General features: G+C 28.7%; 1 protein-coding gene across 1 annotated transcript; it reads right to left on the reverse strand.

Annotated features, from left to right (window-relative positions):
* Nucleotides 1-8,752: 8,752 nt before the first annotated feature.
* On the reverse strand, nucleotides 8,753-9,975 carry LOC132918948 (ciliary microtubule inner protein 2B). The gene is made up of 3 exons (XM_060980306.1): nucleotides 9,656-9,975; nucleotides 9,369-9,519; nucleotides 8,753-8,989 (listed from the first exon to the last, which is right to left on the reverse strand). Exons 1-3 carry the CDS (start codon nucleotides 9,973-9,975, stop codon nucleotides 8,753-8,755), a joined length of 708 nt encoding a protein of 235 aa, XP_060836289.1.
* Nucleotides 9,976-16,868: the final 6,893 nt, after the last annotated feature.

Genomic DNA, 16,868 nt, shown 5'->3' on the forward strand with positions numbered 1-16,868 from the left:
GATTAAACTACTGGAAGACGCGCGTTTCTACATAATATCTAACATAATATAATGTTATTATATAATAAATTTATTTATTATTCTTTACATCCTATATAATATACCTTAAGAGTTCAAACCTGTATGTGAATACGATTTTGAATTATTTTTATTTTGGAGTTTGGGATGTTTGGGTTGTAGGTAGACAAATAATAATTCCTTGCTTACTATAATGAATTATTCAAATCTATATAATGTGTATACATTTACGGTTGGTATTTGCTATTAGTAAACTATAGTCTATATTAAAAATGTAATAAGACGGCTTAATCATTATAAGCTAAATTTTTTTTCAAATATCGCAACAAGACGATTAACGTCATTATGGTAGGTACAAATTGTTAATATGTGCTGCCGTGTTGATAGTATTAAAAATATTTAGCTACAACTGTTTATTGGTATAAAATAATAATTTATTTTATAACTATATTAAAACTGATGTTTTATTGTTGTTTACCAACAGTATTTTTATGGAAAAATATATGAAAAGTGAAATTATAGCTGAAAAGATATTTAATGATTTAGGAAGTGTAAGTTAATTCATTTTTTTTTTTGTTGATATACATTGTCATGTATACCCTATATACTATAGAGAAATGTATAGTAAATGTTAATACAGACAATATGATTATTTAACGTTACAAAAATGTCTATTTCCTTGCGTTTTACATTATGATCGATGTATATATTAGAATTCTAAATAATATTTTAGAGTAAAAGTGTAAGCCACTGATAATTATAGATTTAACGACAAAATTGTATGTTACATTAAACACAATTTATAGGTAACTACAATACTTACCACTACAGTTCGTTAAAAAACTACGTTCATTATTGTTGCTTACTGACTACTGCGCAAGCAATTTATCGCGTATTTACAAAGTTAATGACTTAAGTGGCCTAAGCAATAATTGAGTTTAAAAATATGTGTACACAATTTATTTTACAACCTAAAGTGATAATCAACGCTTAATGTTTATTAGCCAATTAAATGATAAATGGTATACATAATACCTATGTGATTTCTTTGGCGCAAAAATTGTTGCGACATCGTTTTAAACTTTCTGTGTGCAGTTTGGTGTGCTGATACGCTGGTATGTAGTGGTACAAGGTTATTACATATAGAATTAATTATATGATGATTTGTTTACGGGTGTGGCAAGAAGTCATTCCTGCTGGTTCTAAATGTATCGTTAACGTGGTACGGCAGCTATAGATATATTACAATACATACGAGATTATTATTATTTTTTTTATTAACATAATTAAGGCTGTTTTAGAATAATTAGAGTTAATTATTGGAGATATTGCTGTTATAGAATCGCATGCCGTAAATTGAACGGAATGACACCAAAGCAATTAAAAACAATTAAGTATATTTTTTTTTATCAACATTTAAATGTTATTTATGGTTTATTGGAGTGTTAATTGTATTACGCATTATTATTATTATTATTATTGAAAATCAGTAGCAGGACATTTGATTTAATCTTATAATATAGCTGAGAGTGCCTAATTATATATTAATATTATATATTTATTTATATTAAATAGTACTGTTGTGTTATTTGCTAAGTTGTAATGTACCAAGTTAGAAATTCCTCATTTGAAATGAGCATAACAAATGGTTGGTTATCACATTATCAGCATAGCTGGTTAATAAATATATTTAAGCCAGGCTTACACAATATAAATCACACTACACCATGTCATAACGAGTTACATATTATAGGTTTCAAAATATTGGTAACACGTTACCTTTAATTGAATATATTCACTCTACATGACATGGTCACATGGTATAGTATGAACCAAGTTTTCAATTCAAGCAATACCATATTTATGGTTATTACGATTTTAAGAAAATTTATTATTAAAATATTTCAAAATCAGTATTGTAATCTTTTTCATTAACCTGTACATATGATCTATCTTTTAAATAATTTTCAAGTTAATATTTTAATGAATAAGTTTAGGGATTTTAATTATGCTATAGCTCAGTACTCTGATTACAAAAACCTATTTTTCAAGGCTTCAGTGTGTTTATAACATTTTTTTTTTGATATTAAACATTGTTACATAATAATAAAATAACATAATACTCAACAATTCAAGTCAAAATTTTCATCTTAGGGTGCACACAATCTGAAATGACGTTTGTATTTTAAGAATCATCTTGAAGGGTGTCAACTGTCAATCAGACAAAATAATTCATATTATGGTATTCCTGTAAGACGAACATTATATTCGATTAAAAATCATGTATACACAACCCCAACACAATTTTTGGTAAAATATTTTCAATGTCAATTAATTTGACCAAAAGTTAACCAGTTTGTTTTTATCTTGTTATTTTTATAAATCTTGACCTTCTGTTTATCAATTTCTAGAATAAAAACAGATAATTATTACTACATAAATACCTAAGACTTTTTATATTTTAATTTATTAGCATTTGACAATAAAATTTTCATTGATAGATATTTAATATAAATATTAAAAAAAATGGATTAAATTAAAAGTATTTGAAATCAAGATCAGTATGTAAAAAGCAGTATTTGAATACTTCACTATAATAATATGGTTTAATTACTAGGTATTAACTTAAAGTAAAGTTTTTAAAATCTGGTAAATACGTGACATGTCATGTGTGTGTATATGTAAATTTAAATCTGTCGTTTATTTTTTCCACCAAATGCTATTTTAATTTTTAGTTGTTTAAAAACACTCATTATACAGGTTCATAATTTTTCATTAATGAAATACAATATTCATTCGATATTTATTTTGTTAGTCATATCAAGGTCCGAGGGGTGTATGTCATCACTCATCCCTCTATATATATTTACCTTACTTATATTCGTATGACACCATGTGATCACGTGTTTAATTCTGGTGAATTATATTAGGTAGATACATACTGTTATTAAACTAATCGAATTATGACTCAATAGTCGATGTTTGATCAAAGGTAATTCAATCGTGCAAAAAACTAATAACATAATATAGTTTATATTATGAACCACGATGAGTCCATTTAATCAACTTAATTGATGCCCATATGAGCTGTTAATAAATGTGTTATGAAATAGTATTAGAAGATATGTTCGTGTTATATTTTTTAATTTATCACTGTTGCGTGCCATAAGGTAGTACAAAACATTATTCATTTTAGTGACGATGATGTACACAACAGAATATTTCTCCATCAGTTTAAGCTGGCATTTAAATCTCGATATTTAAATAAAAAACAGATTTATAAATTAAGAATCATACGGGATAACAATAAACGATGGGTTAGGTTTTTATTTAAATTCGACACGATCATCGAAATAATACATAACGCGGGTGAGTAATATACATATAAATATAAAAATACTCGAATGTTCGATGCGTTCAAAAATCGCCCGCGTGTTTTACACCTTTGAACCCAATAATATATGTTCCAACCGCCGACACTAATCGTCCGAACGGCACCTGGGCCTGATGTATACCGGTACCAGATACGTGATTTTTGACAGATAACCAATGGAATCCTCTTATACTATCCTGTGTATATACTATAATTACCATATATATACCGCGGTCGGGGTGGCTCGAGTAAACGACAGACAGATTCGTGTGTGCCGGAATGATGTTTGGGTATAAATAATAAGAATAAAAAAAAAAGTAGAAAAAAAACCATCTAAAACTTTATGTTTCGATCCGGTTAGTCGTTTACGATTTATTATTTTTATTTCTCGCATAAGGTAATGCGTGCAGTGATCCACCGTAAAATTACCATCAGTGTCGACCCCACTAATCACGAGCATATCACACAAACACACATACACGTATACAATATAATATACATGTATTCATATATAGACACATCACTGAGCTTCGAATACTACTAGAAATATATATAATATTTTGTTATTATATAAGTGATTCGACGGGACTCGTGGTGAGTAAGCATTCGTCTATTGTTTTTTTTATATTCGGCCCCATCGACATGGCATCCAACAGTGAGCGTTTTTTTTTTTTTTTAATTGTCTGCCTCGCTTCAAAATTGTTATTAAGAAATATTGTAATTAAAAAATAGAAATAAATACGCTGTTTGAAGTTATTGACAGGAAGTGTTTTCTAATAAACAAACCACATGGTTATAATAATATTATAACCAGCTGGCTCTCTGCTGCGCGAATAAATAAGCTTTTTTAACACGCATAAATCAATAGAAAATGCGCACGTACGTGTATAAGACGATTACGTATGAAAATACACGCATAATATAATATATTATTATACTTGTTTAGTTGTTTATGTTATGAAAAAAAATCAGGACTAAACAAAGTACCTATAAGATATAACGCAATTTAATTTGAAAATAATGAAATTAATAATGTTTTATTTTATGGTTATTTTTCCAAGGCTTATATTCTTTATAATATAATAAAATTATGTATGTGTAATTGATATGGTTATTCTTACAGCGATATCGTTACCTATAGTTTCTTTTATAACTTATATAAGATTTGTATTTATTTATCTACTATATCTTTGATGAAATAATCAAAACCAATAACAATTTTATTTAGTGTCCCGCGCTTTTCATTTTTAAAAAAAATACCACTTCATCGAGGATTGATACAACACAACACAGTAAATTCATGTTTAAATAATGTTACTTTAAGTGTTGAAATTCTCGATCAAAAAATAGAAATATTTTTATATCGATTATGTGACGAAATAATTATCTTATAATAAACTGCAAAATGCAATTAGATTACAGTATGTGCTTTTAACAAACATACTATCGTAAACTTGTACGATAAAAAATATATAATATACAAGAATCATCATAATAATTTAGGACAGTCTCATAAAAAATAATATCTTAATATCTGTGAGCATGTTGTGGTTCGTGTAACTTTTGAACAACTAGATAGTTTTCAATAAAAGTTTCAATAGATTATTTAAGACTCGGAGTGTGTTTATAGTTAATTATTTTAATTTCTATAGGTTGCTATAGAGTGGTTCACACATAAATTTAGTTTTGGCTCTCGAAAAACGAATATTTTTTTGTTTATTTTAGTAATTGCCGTTATCGGTTATAGATTATATTATTATAATAATGAGTTGAAATATGATACATAAAATTGTTTACAAATAAATTTAAAAAAAAAACAAATCCTAAAATCAAATATTTATGAATATAATTACAATGATCACTTTTATGATTTGCAAACACGACTTGCTTTTTTAATTCTGAACATATTTTTAATATAAACATATAAAAACGAATGCCAATTTTAACAATATTGGATTTCTATTGGGCTTTGGCTTTTGAGAATTTGATAAATCTGTCTTCAGTTTTTTGTGTTTACATCAAAAATACGCCCAGAATTAAGAATTAGAAATTAATAAAATTATTCAATGCAATTATTGTATTATATTCTTTCAAATAAAGTAAAAAAACGATTCAGAGATATAAATTAATTTTAACCCCGGGAAAAGCTGCAGGGTTATACGGCTAGTATATATATGTATATATAGTTGATCTCAAAGTTTAGGTATTTTTCTATAATATGTGAAATCGGATGAGGTACAAATTATCAATAGGTAATTTAATATATTCATAAATAAATACCCGCAGTGCGTATTAATTAACGCCGGAAATTCTTCATAATAATAATATAACTGAAGAGAAATAATAATGCACCTAATATATGCGTATGAATGCATTGTATAAACTTAATATTCTTTATTGCATACTTGCATGTACCTATTATAATTGTAATATAATTCGACATGTTAGTAATTTTAAATAATCAATACTACGTAACATATTATATTAATATTACATATTAATGTCTAAATATTGTTCGAAGTAACGGTAACGATGTGTAGAGTCTGTAACAGTGTAACTGACTCAATATTATAATAATGCACTTCTACACCATCACAGAGACTTACACGTGTATAAGACCCATTGGAAATTAATTTCGAACGATTATCTTTGAAGTATGTGTTAATATTTTACGAGTAATAATAATAATAATAATAATAATAACATATCGAAATACTTAACAAATTTACTATAAGTGTTGAGTACGGGTGGAATACATATCGTGGGGAATATATAGCGACCGTATACATAACGACTAAAATATTACTGAAGCCAAACTAAAATAATAAAACTTTATGAAATAGGTACAGTCGTGATCGATACGTTCAAAACGATAATACAACATTCGTATTTCTTCGAATCCGTGTGCGAATTTGAATTTTATAGTATTGCTACTATTTGTTTCTCGATCAACTTCGGACATGCAAACGTAATTTTCCGAGTCACAGCTTTACAGTAATAAGGGGACTGGGCGAACACACTAAAATGCACATTTGATAACACATATTAGGTATTGCGTGTAACTACCAAATCATTCCACGTTCTACGGGCTATGGAATACAGAATATTGAATAATGCATATTTACATAACATTGGTTCTGGACGAAAATCCAGTTTTTATAGACTATGCCGAGGTAGTACGACGCCGATCGTTCAAACATCGAATAACATTTATTGTAGACGAGCGATAGAAGTTCGATGCGCGTAATGATACACCCAGAACCGTACCTTGTAGCAATGCGCGAAGGAGATTATTCAAAATTTAATATTATGTTGCTGACCATATTGTGACCGAATAGTATGTATAAAATAATCACACACACACACGCGCATTATAGGCGTGTGTATATATACGACAAACCGCGGTCTCTGCAGGCCGTTATTATAATAAGTATAATTACATATATTTATTGTATATTACGAGTGGACGTATGGACGGACGTCCTATACACAAATCCAGAAGCGGTTGCTCGCAAATGTCTGCGGGCTACTGTATACGATAATAATTTTGTACCTACGTATTACGCTGCGCCGTGTATAGTTCACGTACTCGTATCGAACGCGACAGTAATAATCACACCCTCTTCGCCCACACTTATACCGTGCACTGCAGTACAGTAAATAGCAATCAGCTCGGTCATCCCGGAGCGAAAACAACAACAGTAGTAATAACAACAATAATAATAATAATAAAAAATAAAAAATAAGTCTCACGTGGCTAAGTAAATCTATAGACATGCTATAAGCTGAACATTTTTTTTCATACCTATCTCAGTGGCTGCGTTCCACAGGTTTGGTGGAAAATAAGAATTTATTTAGCCACGAATTCTCGTGCCTCATCGTACCTACGTTTTTGTCAAACATAATAATGTCACGTAATGTAATATACGATGGTCGTGTAAGTAGTACTCGTGTCAGCCGGGCTGTATATTGCATGCACCCGAGGTTACGCACACAGACACGCGCGTGTGACGCGTAAGCACAGATGTGTGTGTAATAATTATATATTTTTTTTATTTATTATTTTCAATAGTGTGTGTGACGGACGAGTGGTATTATCCACGGTGAGCAGACATCGTATAGGGACGGCGCGTGGAAAAATCCGACCGAACGAACATTAGACGACCTCTGTGGTTATGTAGTTTATTTCGACTGTGGCGTGCGCATGAAAACCATAATGGGAATAATGAAAATCGATTTAAGATCGATCGCCGTCGTCGCATCATATTATTTACGTACATAGTCGCGAGGTGCGCAATTCGATCGGTGAAAAAAAAAACAAATTGCTGTGACGTATCGTACGATCGACGTGATTATATTGTATATTATGTCTATACTGCCCACGTGATCTTTGCACGCTCGGTCCGTCTGTTCAAAGCCCCATAGACGCATAGAAGTCATTCGATGACCGGACCAGGTCGAGGTGCTGTCACGTGTGAATCCTTGTTACAATAATATCACATTCGACTGGCACAAGCGTCAAACTAAGTGTCATTATAGTCCGACGGATTCGTTTCGGTAGTGATGTACAACTGTACAAGTGTCGCCAGACGCGTGTGCTCCACGCGTGCCGTCCGGGAAAGCTGTGATGGAATTTTCAACAAATCGACCAGACAAAGACTGTATTATGATTTGTATGGATAATAACGATGTTATCTAGCTGTTATATACACATATAATATATATTAATTGCAGTTATAAAAATAACTGCGGCGTTTATTCCGGATTTAATCAAAAATCTCAAACTTGGAATACCAGCTAGTATACCACGAATGAGCTTAATTTTCGTGCGTAATTGGACACAATAGCATTTTGTTGAAAATATTTAGTGGGCATCTATTTGTAAGTAAATAGGTAAATAATAGAAAAAACTGGATTTATACAGAAGAGCTAATATTAACGGTACACAAATCGTTAGATTAACATACATACATTACACAAGTATCTACAACAATTATGCTTTCCAAATTTCCAAAAAAATTAGTCCGTAGAGGTAGATTCCTGAGCTCCGAAGCTAACAGTACTGCAATCAACATTTCCAATATAATGTTGTTTTGGAAAAATAACATTTAGTGTGAGCGTCTTCCAAAGACAACCATATTTTCGAGTACTGTAATATACATGTATAATATACTACTTTTTATGATTATCTTTTATAAAGATAACAATAATATGCTTTATGCTCCCATAGAATAATATAATATTAACTCTATAATTACCAAAACTATAAAACTAATTGTATAGATACAGATGTTTTTTTTGTGTACTTATTTTTATTAAAAAAAAATATAGTATTATACATTTGACCTCTAAATCTTGTCGCTATATAGAACTTAATTTGTGTTTATCATACTGGTCAGTAAATATGTTTAGCGCTTCATTTGTGGCAGGAGTATATGACTGGCCGAATTGAAATAATAAACTTGGTACATGTCCTGCGTAACCAGCCATAAATTTTTTGTGAGGATTGGTGTTTTCCAAAAAATAAGGTGTTTCGCTAGGTGGAACTGTCAAGGTTGGTTCGTATTGTTTTTTGAATAATTTCACACCTTCAAAGTTCTATAAAATATTTTAATAATATATTTTCCAAAATGATATACAATAATGGATAATCATTTTAATCTCGTATTTGATAAAAAAAAAAGTATTAAATTAATAAACTAGTGAAATGTATATTTAATCTATAGATTATAAATGTTAAAATCAAATGTTTAAATAACTAAGCAATTCAGCAGTAGAATAAAAAATGTATAGATATTTTTCAAATGTTAATTATTCTAAAATGAATTAGGTAAAAAGTGGTTTTGGCTATCCTAAACTTTTACTGGTAATTTTTCGAAACTGTTGAGTAACAAATAATTGGCTTTATTAAAATAACAATAATAAAAAAATAGTTTAAAAACGTTTTCATGTATTATCACTGCAATTTTTACTTAACCTTTTGGAACGGCTGTTTATAATTATTGACATCTTTAATCTTCTTATCAAATTTTTTAGAATATCCTTGAGACTCTTCACATTGTGGACACAAACATGAATTTTGTATTTTAACAAAATTGTTAATTCCCAGAGTTGCGTCTACACTAAATCTTATTCAATAATAGACATATTAAATACATATTTTTTATTAAAGATATAATAACAGTCATTAGGATGCCTTTTTTAGTAGATATTGTTAATATTGGGAAAAAATAGTTTATATTATTTGAAAATATTTATGTATACTTGTTTCCACATAAGAAGTTATATTGAGGTATATATCCGGCATAGCCAGGTATCATATCAGTAGTATATTTGCAACTTCTAGTTTCACATCGCTTATTTATAGAGTCCTTTTCTTCAAGAGTACAAAACTTATCATCGTGTACGTTAGTAAGGTCACTCAGTACTGGTATGTTAGATCGATTTATTGTTTCGTCAAAAAACAAATCGTGAGTTAATTTTCCATAACTCTGACCATAGTGAAATTTGTAGCCTGGAACATATCCAGCGTATCCGGACAAATAATGCGGTTGGGGTGATAAAATCTTTTTGATAGACCCCATAATAAACTGTAATTCGATTAAGTTAAATAGTTTTAAGCACAACTGAAGACTGGATTTATAAATTAATTAAAATGTAATAATAATTTTATATAACCATGACAACTTTAAACAATATATGTGAATAATTAAGGTACTTAAGCATAAATATTTTTTAATTTTCTATAAAAATCTAAGGCGTTATTGTAACGCTAAAAAATATGTCGCTTAAATTATTCTTTCTATAATGTTAATGAATATAAATTTAAATATTTTTTAATCATGCAATTTTCATAAAATAATTTAGGCTCAAATCATAAAATTTCAAGTGATGATAGTATTAGTTTTTTTTTTAATTATATCTAAAAATATACGATTAATTATTTAAATAGGTACTGAAAATACTAAACTAACTTAATTTTGATTTAAATTATTATACATTATATTGATTTAATTCTGATAAATTATAACTTGTATTATAATTTATTAAACTTTAGCCGAGTTGTGACTCAATGTTTGACCAATCTATACCAAAGGTAATTTGTTCAATTTTCAACTGTGCAGAAAACTAATAATTATAATATATTTATTTAAATTCTGTTTAACAATAACGTATAATATACGCGCCATTGAGTTATTATTATTAGTTATTAGTAATAGCTTATTATCTATTACTGTTGTTTTTATTCTGGGATGGCAAAGTTGACTAAAAGTGACGGCCAGTGGACAATGAGACCCGAGGGTATGGCTATAACACGAACTACATCATATACAGGTTAATCTTAATAGTACCTATGTAAGTATGAATGTATAAAGTCATTATTGTATACGCTAGTCGGCAGATATTTTTTGCTTTTGTATTCGTGTCCATAGTACAAAAAAAATGCAATTTTCAGAAAACTATAATTCTTATTATATTGAAATATCATAAGCTTTTTTTAAATTTTAGATAAGTAAAATCTATTATATTATTCTATACAAACATAAATAATGTATCTTTAAATCAAATCTTATGATTTTAGCATGAAATGTTAAGATTTAGAAAATCATTTCACTTGTGTTGTCATGCGTATTTACTAGTAGACTTGAATTGGCATTTTTTTTTATAATGTCAGTCATGTCACCTCTCTCGTCGGGGTGTGATATGTAATTACTTATAATTAGCGGTATGCAAGGAGACGTTTGTCGACTTGTCGAATTAACCGGGTAACTGCGTGCGTTGGCCTCAGCTCGAGGTTATATACGCACACGCAGACACGCACGTGTGACGTGTAGGCACGGGACACGGGTGTGTGTATAATTTTCAATAGTGTGTGACGGTCGATGGACGAGCGGTATAGGAGATCGCAAGAGAAAATCGTCGGAACTGCGCGTGGAAAAATTCGGCCCGACGAGCACGCGACGACTTGTAGGGAGACGGTGATCTCGTACATTTCGACTGCAGCGTGCGCGTGAAAATTGAAATGGAAATAATAAAAATCGATTTAAAATATGTCGTCGTATATTATTGTATTGTCAAAAGGTGCACGCACAAACCGAACTGTGGAAAAAAAAAACAAATTGCGGCGACGCGACTTCGTATTATATACAGCCGGCAATTAGTCGCCTACTCGCCGCGTGATCTCCGCACGCATGATCCATTTGTTCCGGGCTCCGAGACGCACAAAGGTTAATCGATGACCGGACCCGGTCGAGGTGCTCTTTCACGTGTGAATCCGTGTCATATTCGACCGACACACGCGTCAATCGATGTGTTATTATATTATCATCGTCCGGCGGATTCGTCTCGGTATCTGTAGTAGCCAGGTAGTATAATGCGATCGCTTCGCCGCCACCGTCCGCAGGAAAATTGTGACGGAATTTCCAATAACCGCGTATACCGGACGCGGGTATCCGCGATACCGTAGTAACAACGATGGTGTATAGACGCGGTATAGCTTCGAACTCGTATGGGCAATAATAGACTAATAAATTATTAAAAAATAAAATGATGTTATTATAACAACGACGGGGGATTGCTATATTTGCTGTATGCAGTTTTTAGAATAGTCGGATAATAAAAGTCCGTTTGAGTGACGCGCGACGAAGAAGACGAAGACGGTGGAATGCGCAGGACGCGGTAAAAATTGAAAATATAATAACATAATATATTTTGTATTATTGTTGTACCTACACAACAAGCGGCTAGAAGTCACGACGGGTGGTCGACGGCGGGTCAGCTCGAGGGGACTTGGTTAATATATTATTTTCGATTGCGACAATATCGAATCGGGCGCCCGTCGCAACACGCGGTGAGTACAATGCACATATACACACGTTATACGCACCCTGTTTGTTTTGTGTTTGCATGTGAATGTGTGTGTGTGTGTACTTGTGATAAACATCTAGAATACTCGAGAGAGGGACGGATGGATGACGTCGAGTCGTCGACGACGAGGGCATTCTAGATTTAATCGGGTCGGAGGTGAAAATAAATTTAACACCGGTCAAAACGACGTTTGCGTCGAGGAATCATCTCGGGTGTATAATATGTAGGGAGGGGAAGGGCGTCTATCAATCAAACGAATTCTTATAATGTACCCCCGTAGATAGGGACATATTCTTCGATTAAACTTGTATAGTTGTACACAATACAATTTTCGATAAAATATTTCCATTGAATATGATATGATGATTTTGATCGAGGAGTGGTTTACTCGAACATTTTAAATCTAAATCAAAATTTCGCAATATTAGATAAAATTGTTATTAAAATATGCCTATTAAAACAAAAATATATGTTTGAAATTTGTATTATAGTTTATTATTAGTTTTTAAATATTAATTATTACTGTATTTTAACACATTGTTATGGCTAGAAATAAAAAACATAATTTTCAAAACCAAGATATGTAAATAAATATTATACAGTTTCGTCAGATATCTAATAAGTAATAATTATTGTGGTAAAAACGTATTTTATCAATACCTATAATATTGGTAGGTATAAAAAAAAACTTATTACAATTTGAGCTTATTTAAAGCAATTTTAAATTTGTAAGACAGTTCACTGAAAAAGTTAGAAACAACTATAACAAAGGAAAGATAAGATATATATTAATTATAAACTTCTAACGACTTTGTGTTTATTATTATTAAAATAAAATATACTGTAAAAAAGATTTAAAACCCGTTAATTTAAATTATATTTAACCTATTTCTATGGTTATCTAGCGTTAAAATGTAATGACTAATGACCACTATTATATATTTTTAAATTGTATTAATATTTAAATACAGGAAAGTATCTTTAATATTTAATACTCTTTAAAATTAATTGCAATACGAAAATGTAGTTATTATAATTTAAACATTTTTATGATATATAGAAACATTATTATTATTATTATTATTAGTTGTATATCATAATAATATAAACCTAAATAAAACATTGATCCTTACAATTTTATTTACATTATATTACAGTATATTACAGTATATATATCATCTTATTTTTTATAATATTTATTACCTACAAGGATAATATCCACGTACCATTATCACTGATATAACATTCATTGTATTAAGCACATCAATTTACTTTGTAATGTAATGCAGCACAACCTGCAATCAACCAATTTGTTATTTCTATTATGTATAATAGTATAATAAATATATTATATTTTTGCAGAATTACAATAAACGATGGTAACAGAGGAGTACAGATACATGTACATATGTAGTATTGTTCGTACAGAACAGGAGAAATAAATATAAATACATTTAAATAAATTGTTCAAGATTTATATTTATATTTTATTATTTTTTTTATTGTATTTTGAAAATTATTATACTATACAATTATTTTATAGTTTTTGAAACATTATTTGTAATAAATTTAAATATAATTGAGTATAATTTGTCTAGGTAATGTGAATTATTATATATTAAATGTAATTTTTTAAATAATTTTGTTAAACATTTTTTTATACATAGTATGTAAATACTTATTTATTACATTTTTATATTAATTCTTATAATAATAATTTACCGATTAAAAACTGATATTTACTAACACACTATAAATATTATTCATGGATCAATATGAATAATATAATAAAAAAATTAATGTAAGAAAATATTCAGCTTACAAAATGTTAACTTACAAATCTTGAAATTGTAATAGATTTTCTATTGTAGTTTGGTTATAAATACTTAAAAGTATCGCAGCGTTAAAATCGCTGTCTCGCTGTGTTACAGAATTAAAGTCTCTACAAGTCACCATAGGAGAAGTTATTACTTATTACCAAATATCAATAGTATAAAAGAGAAAATAGAGAGATGAACCATTTCTTTCTAATCTTAGTCTTAGGTAGATTTTATTTTATTCTAAAGTATATCAACCAGCTCGTGATATATTGCAGTAAGCTACGGTTTAGAATGACTATTAAATTATGCCCTCGAAATTACTTTGACGTTCACCCTTGGGCGAAAAATCCATTTACTATCCAAGTAATGAATGCCGGGAAATCATAACATTTGGATATAAGTATATTCATTTATTAAAGCATGTAATATGATAGGTACATGAAATAAACGTAGCTATTATTAATTATAATTTTCGTGTAAATTGATGATTACTATCAGCTTATAAGTTATTAAGTTAAAATTAAATTATGGTTTATTTATAATATATGTTTTATTGTCTTTGACAGATTTGGCAATTAATATAACTTTTAATAAAATAAAATAATATTATAATTTATATTATACGTTATAATCGATATATATATATATATATATATATATATATATATGGTGAGAAATTCAAAAATGATAAATAAATAAGTTAAAATAACAGTAAAAAATCATATTGATAGCTCCATCCAGAACAGTTTTCGAAACAAATTATAATCGATCACTTTCTTATAAATAAACTACACATGTCTAACACGCCCATAAAAACGGACCTACCTATGTCGCATTTTATATAAAAAGAACTCCGACAGAAGTCAAGCGAATCAAGACGCGTATCTGACATCAAAATTATACTGTCTCAGATTTGAAACGTAATAATTCATTAAAATTTGAAATCGTTATTGCTTGCATAAAATCTAGATATGGAACAGAACAAGAACTGTATACATTTTACAATTGTAAATGTTTCTTTTTCTTTAGGTTTTTTATAATTGCGTTTAGGAACGGAAGACTTAATAATTTCTAAACGACATTTATAGAAAATAAAACTAAAAAAAAATTGAAAATTTAATTATAAATAAAAAATGATTGTATAATCATTTTATGAGAATTGCAAATATTTTAAGTTATTTGTATTCAAGTTCACCTAAAAAACAAAATCGATGTTTTCGAAAATTGGATTTATTTAAAAATTCCCGTTTTTCCTAATTGTAATATAAAGTACTAGGAGTTTTTTATTTGTACCCTTCAAAAGTTCAAAGTACCAACTACAATAAACTTTTCTACAGTAAAATACAGTTATCTTGTGTAGATACGAGTAACTTTTCCATAGTGCACTTTTTTCAGTTATGATAACTATAATGTAAGAAAAAGCATCATTTTACATTTTTAGAATAGCTTTTTTTTGTCTATACGTAGAAGTAGGTATATATAAACTAGTATATGCAAGTTATAAATCATAATTTATATACTAAATATATTTAAGTATATTATGGATTAAAAATAATTGTTTTTGAAATTCATAAACACTATTAAAAGCGCATATTTATATGCTTTATACTTATTAATCAAAGACGATATGAATTTATCTAAAATCACTAGCTGGATTTTCTTATGAGGGTCATCGTTGCCCTCGTATCAGTAAATCCAGATGACTGAACACTGAACAGTATCGAACATTTTAAGTGATAGTGAAAACATTGAAAACATTATTATTTTTTTTTTTAACATTAGGTAGTCTTAGAAAAGAAGAAAATCATTTATAAGCGGTTCAGATTGTTCAGAATATAATGTGAAAAAAAAGTCCTTAAAATATGTAATTCAAATAATTAAAATATACGGCCGTTTTTATTAGTGAAAAAACCGACAGTAAGTACATAAAAAAATGTAAAAAGTCTAAAATAATTGTTAATTTACGAACTTATCATAAGATGAATAATTTATTTTTATTTGGTTAAACGTATCAATTGATTGCCAACGTATTAACTAACCTGTTTGTTCTATATAATTTCTGAAAAAAATATTAGAATTGGCAATGAAATCTACTTGAAAACAATTTTCATATATAACTATTAATATTACATACGAAAAAATCATTATAAAATCAATACATTTATCTTCCGCTAAAAATCTAAAATGATAAAATTAAAATTAAAATGCTTGTCAAACTATTGGTTTTACTTAAACCCAAATAAGAATTGAGATGTAAAAACAAATACCATAATATCTGCATGTGATTGACGAGAGAGGCGTAAGAAGGATGAAAATTCGTATAGATCTGAGTAGGAGGAGGTGTTTTGGCATCGTCCCTGAATGACAAACCTAAATATTTTATATTATATTTTAAATTGTATAATGCGAAACGAAATACGATTGTACGAACAAATTTTCGCATGGCATACATTATAAAATAAAACAATAATATATAAAAATAATACATTTTAAATGCATTAAAACAATAAAGGATAACATTTAAAATTATATTATTGAAAAAACAAATAAGTATTGACAACATTTTTAAACCAATATTAAACAAAAACTAACTTTCTTTATATGCAGTATAATTTTTTTCAAATCTTCTTTTTTTTTTTAATTCAGAAAAATTCTTTATAGGTAATTTGTAAATTATCAAATATTCATGATCAGTGTATAAATTCATATAGTTTAAACAACTTAAATGTATATTCTTATTTGCCAAAGTCAATCCATATTTAAATATATTTTATTAGTTTGATTTAAGT

This window comes from Rhopalosiphum padi, chromosome 2, assembly GCF_020882245.1.
Source record: "Rhopalosiphum padi isolate XX-2018 chromosome 2, ASM2088224v1, whole genome shotgun sequence".
NCBI lineage: Eukaryota > Metazoa > Arthropoda > Insecta > Hemiptera > Aphididae > Rhopalosiphum > Rhopalosiphum padi.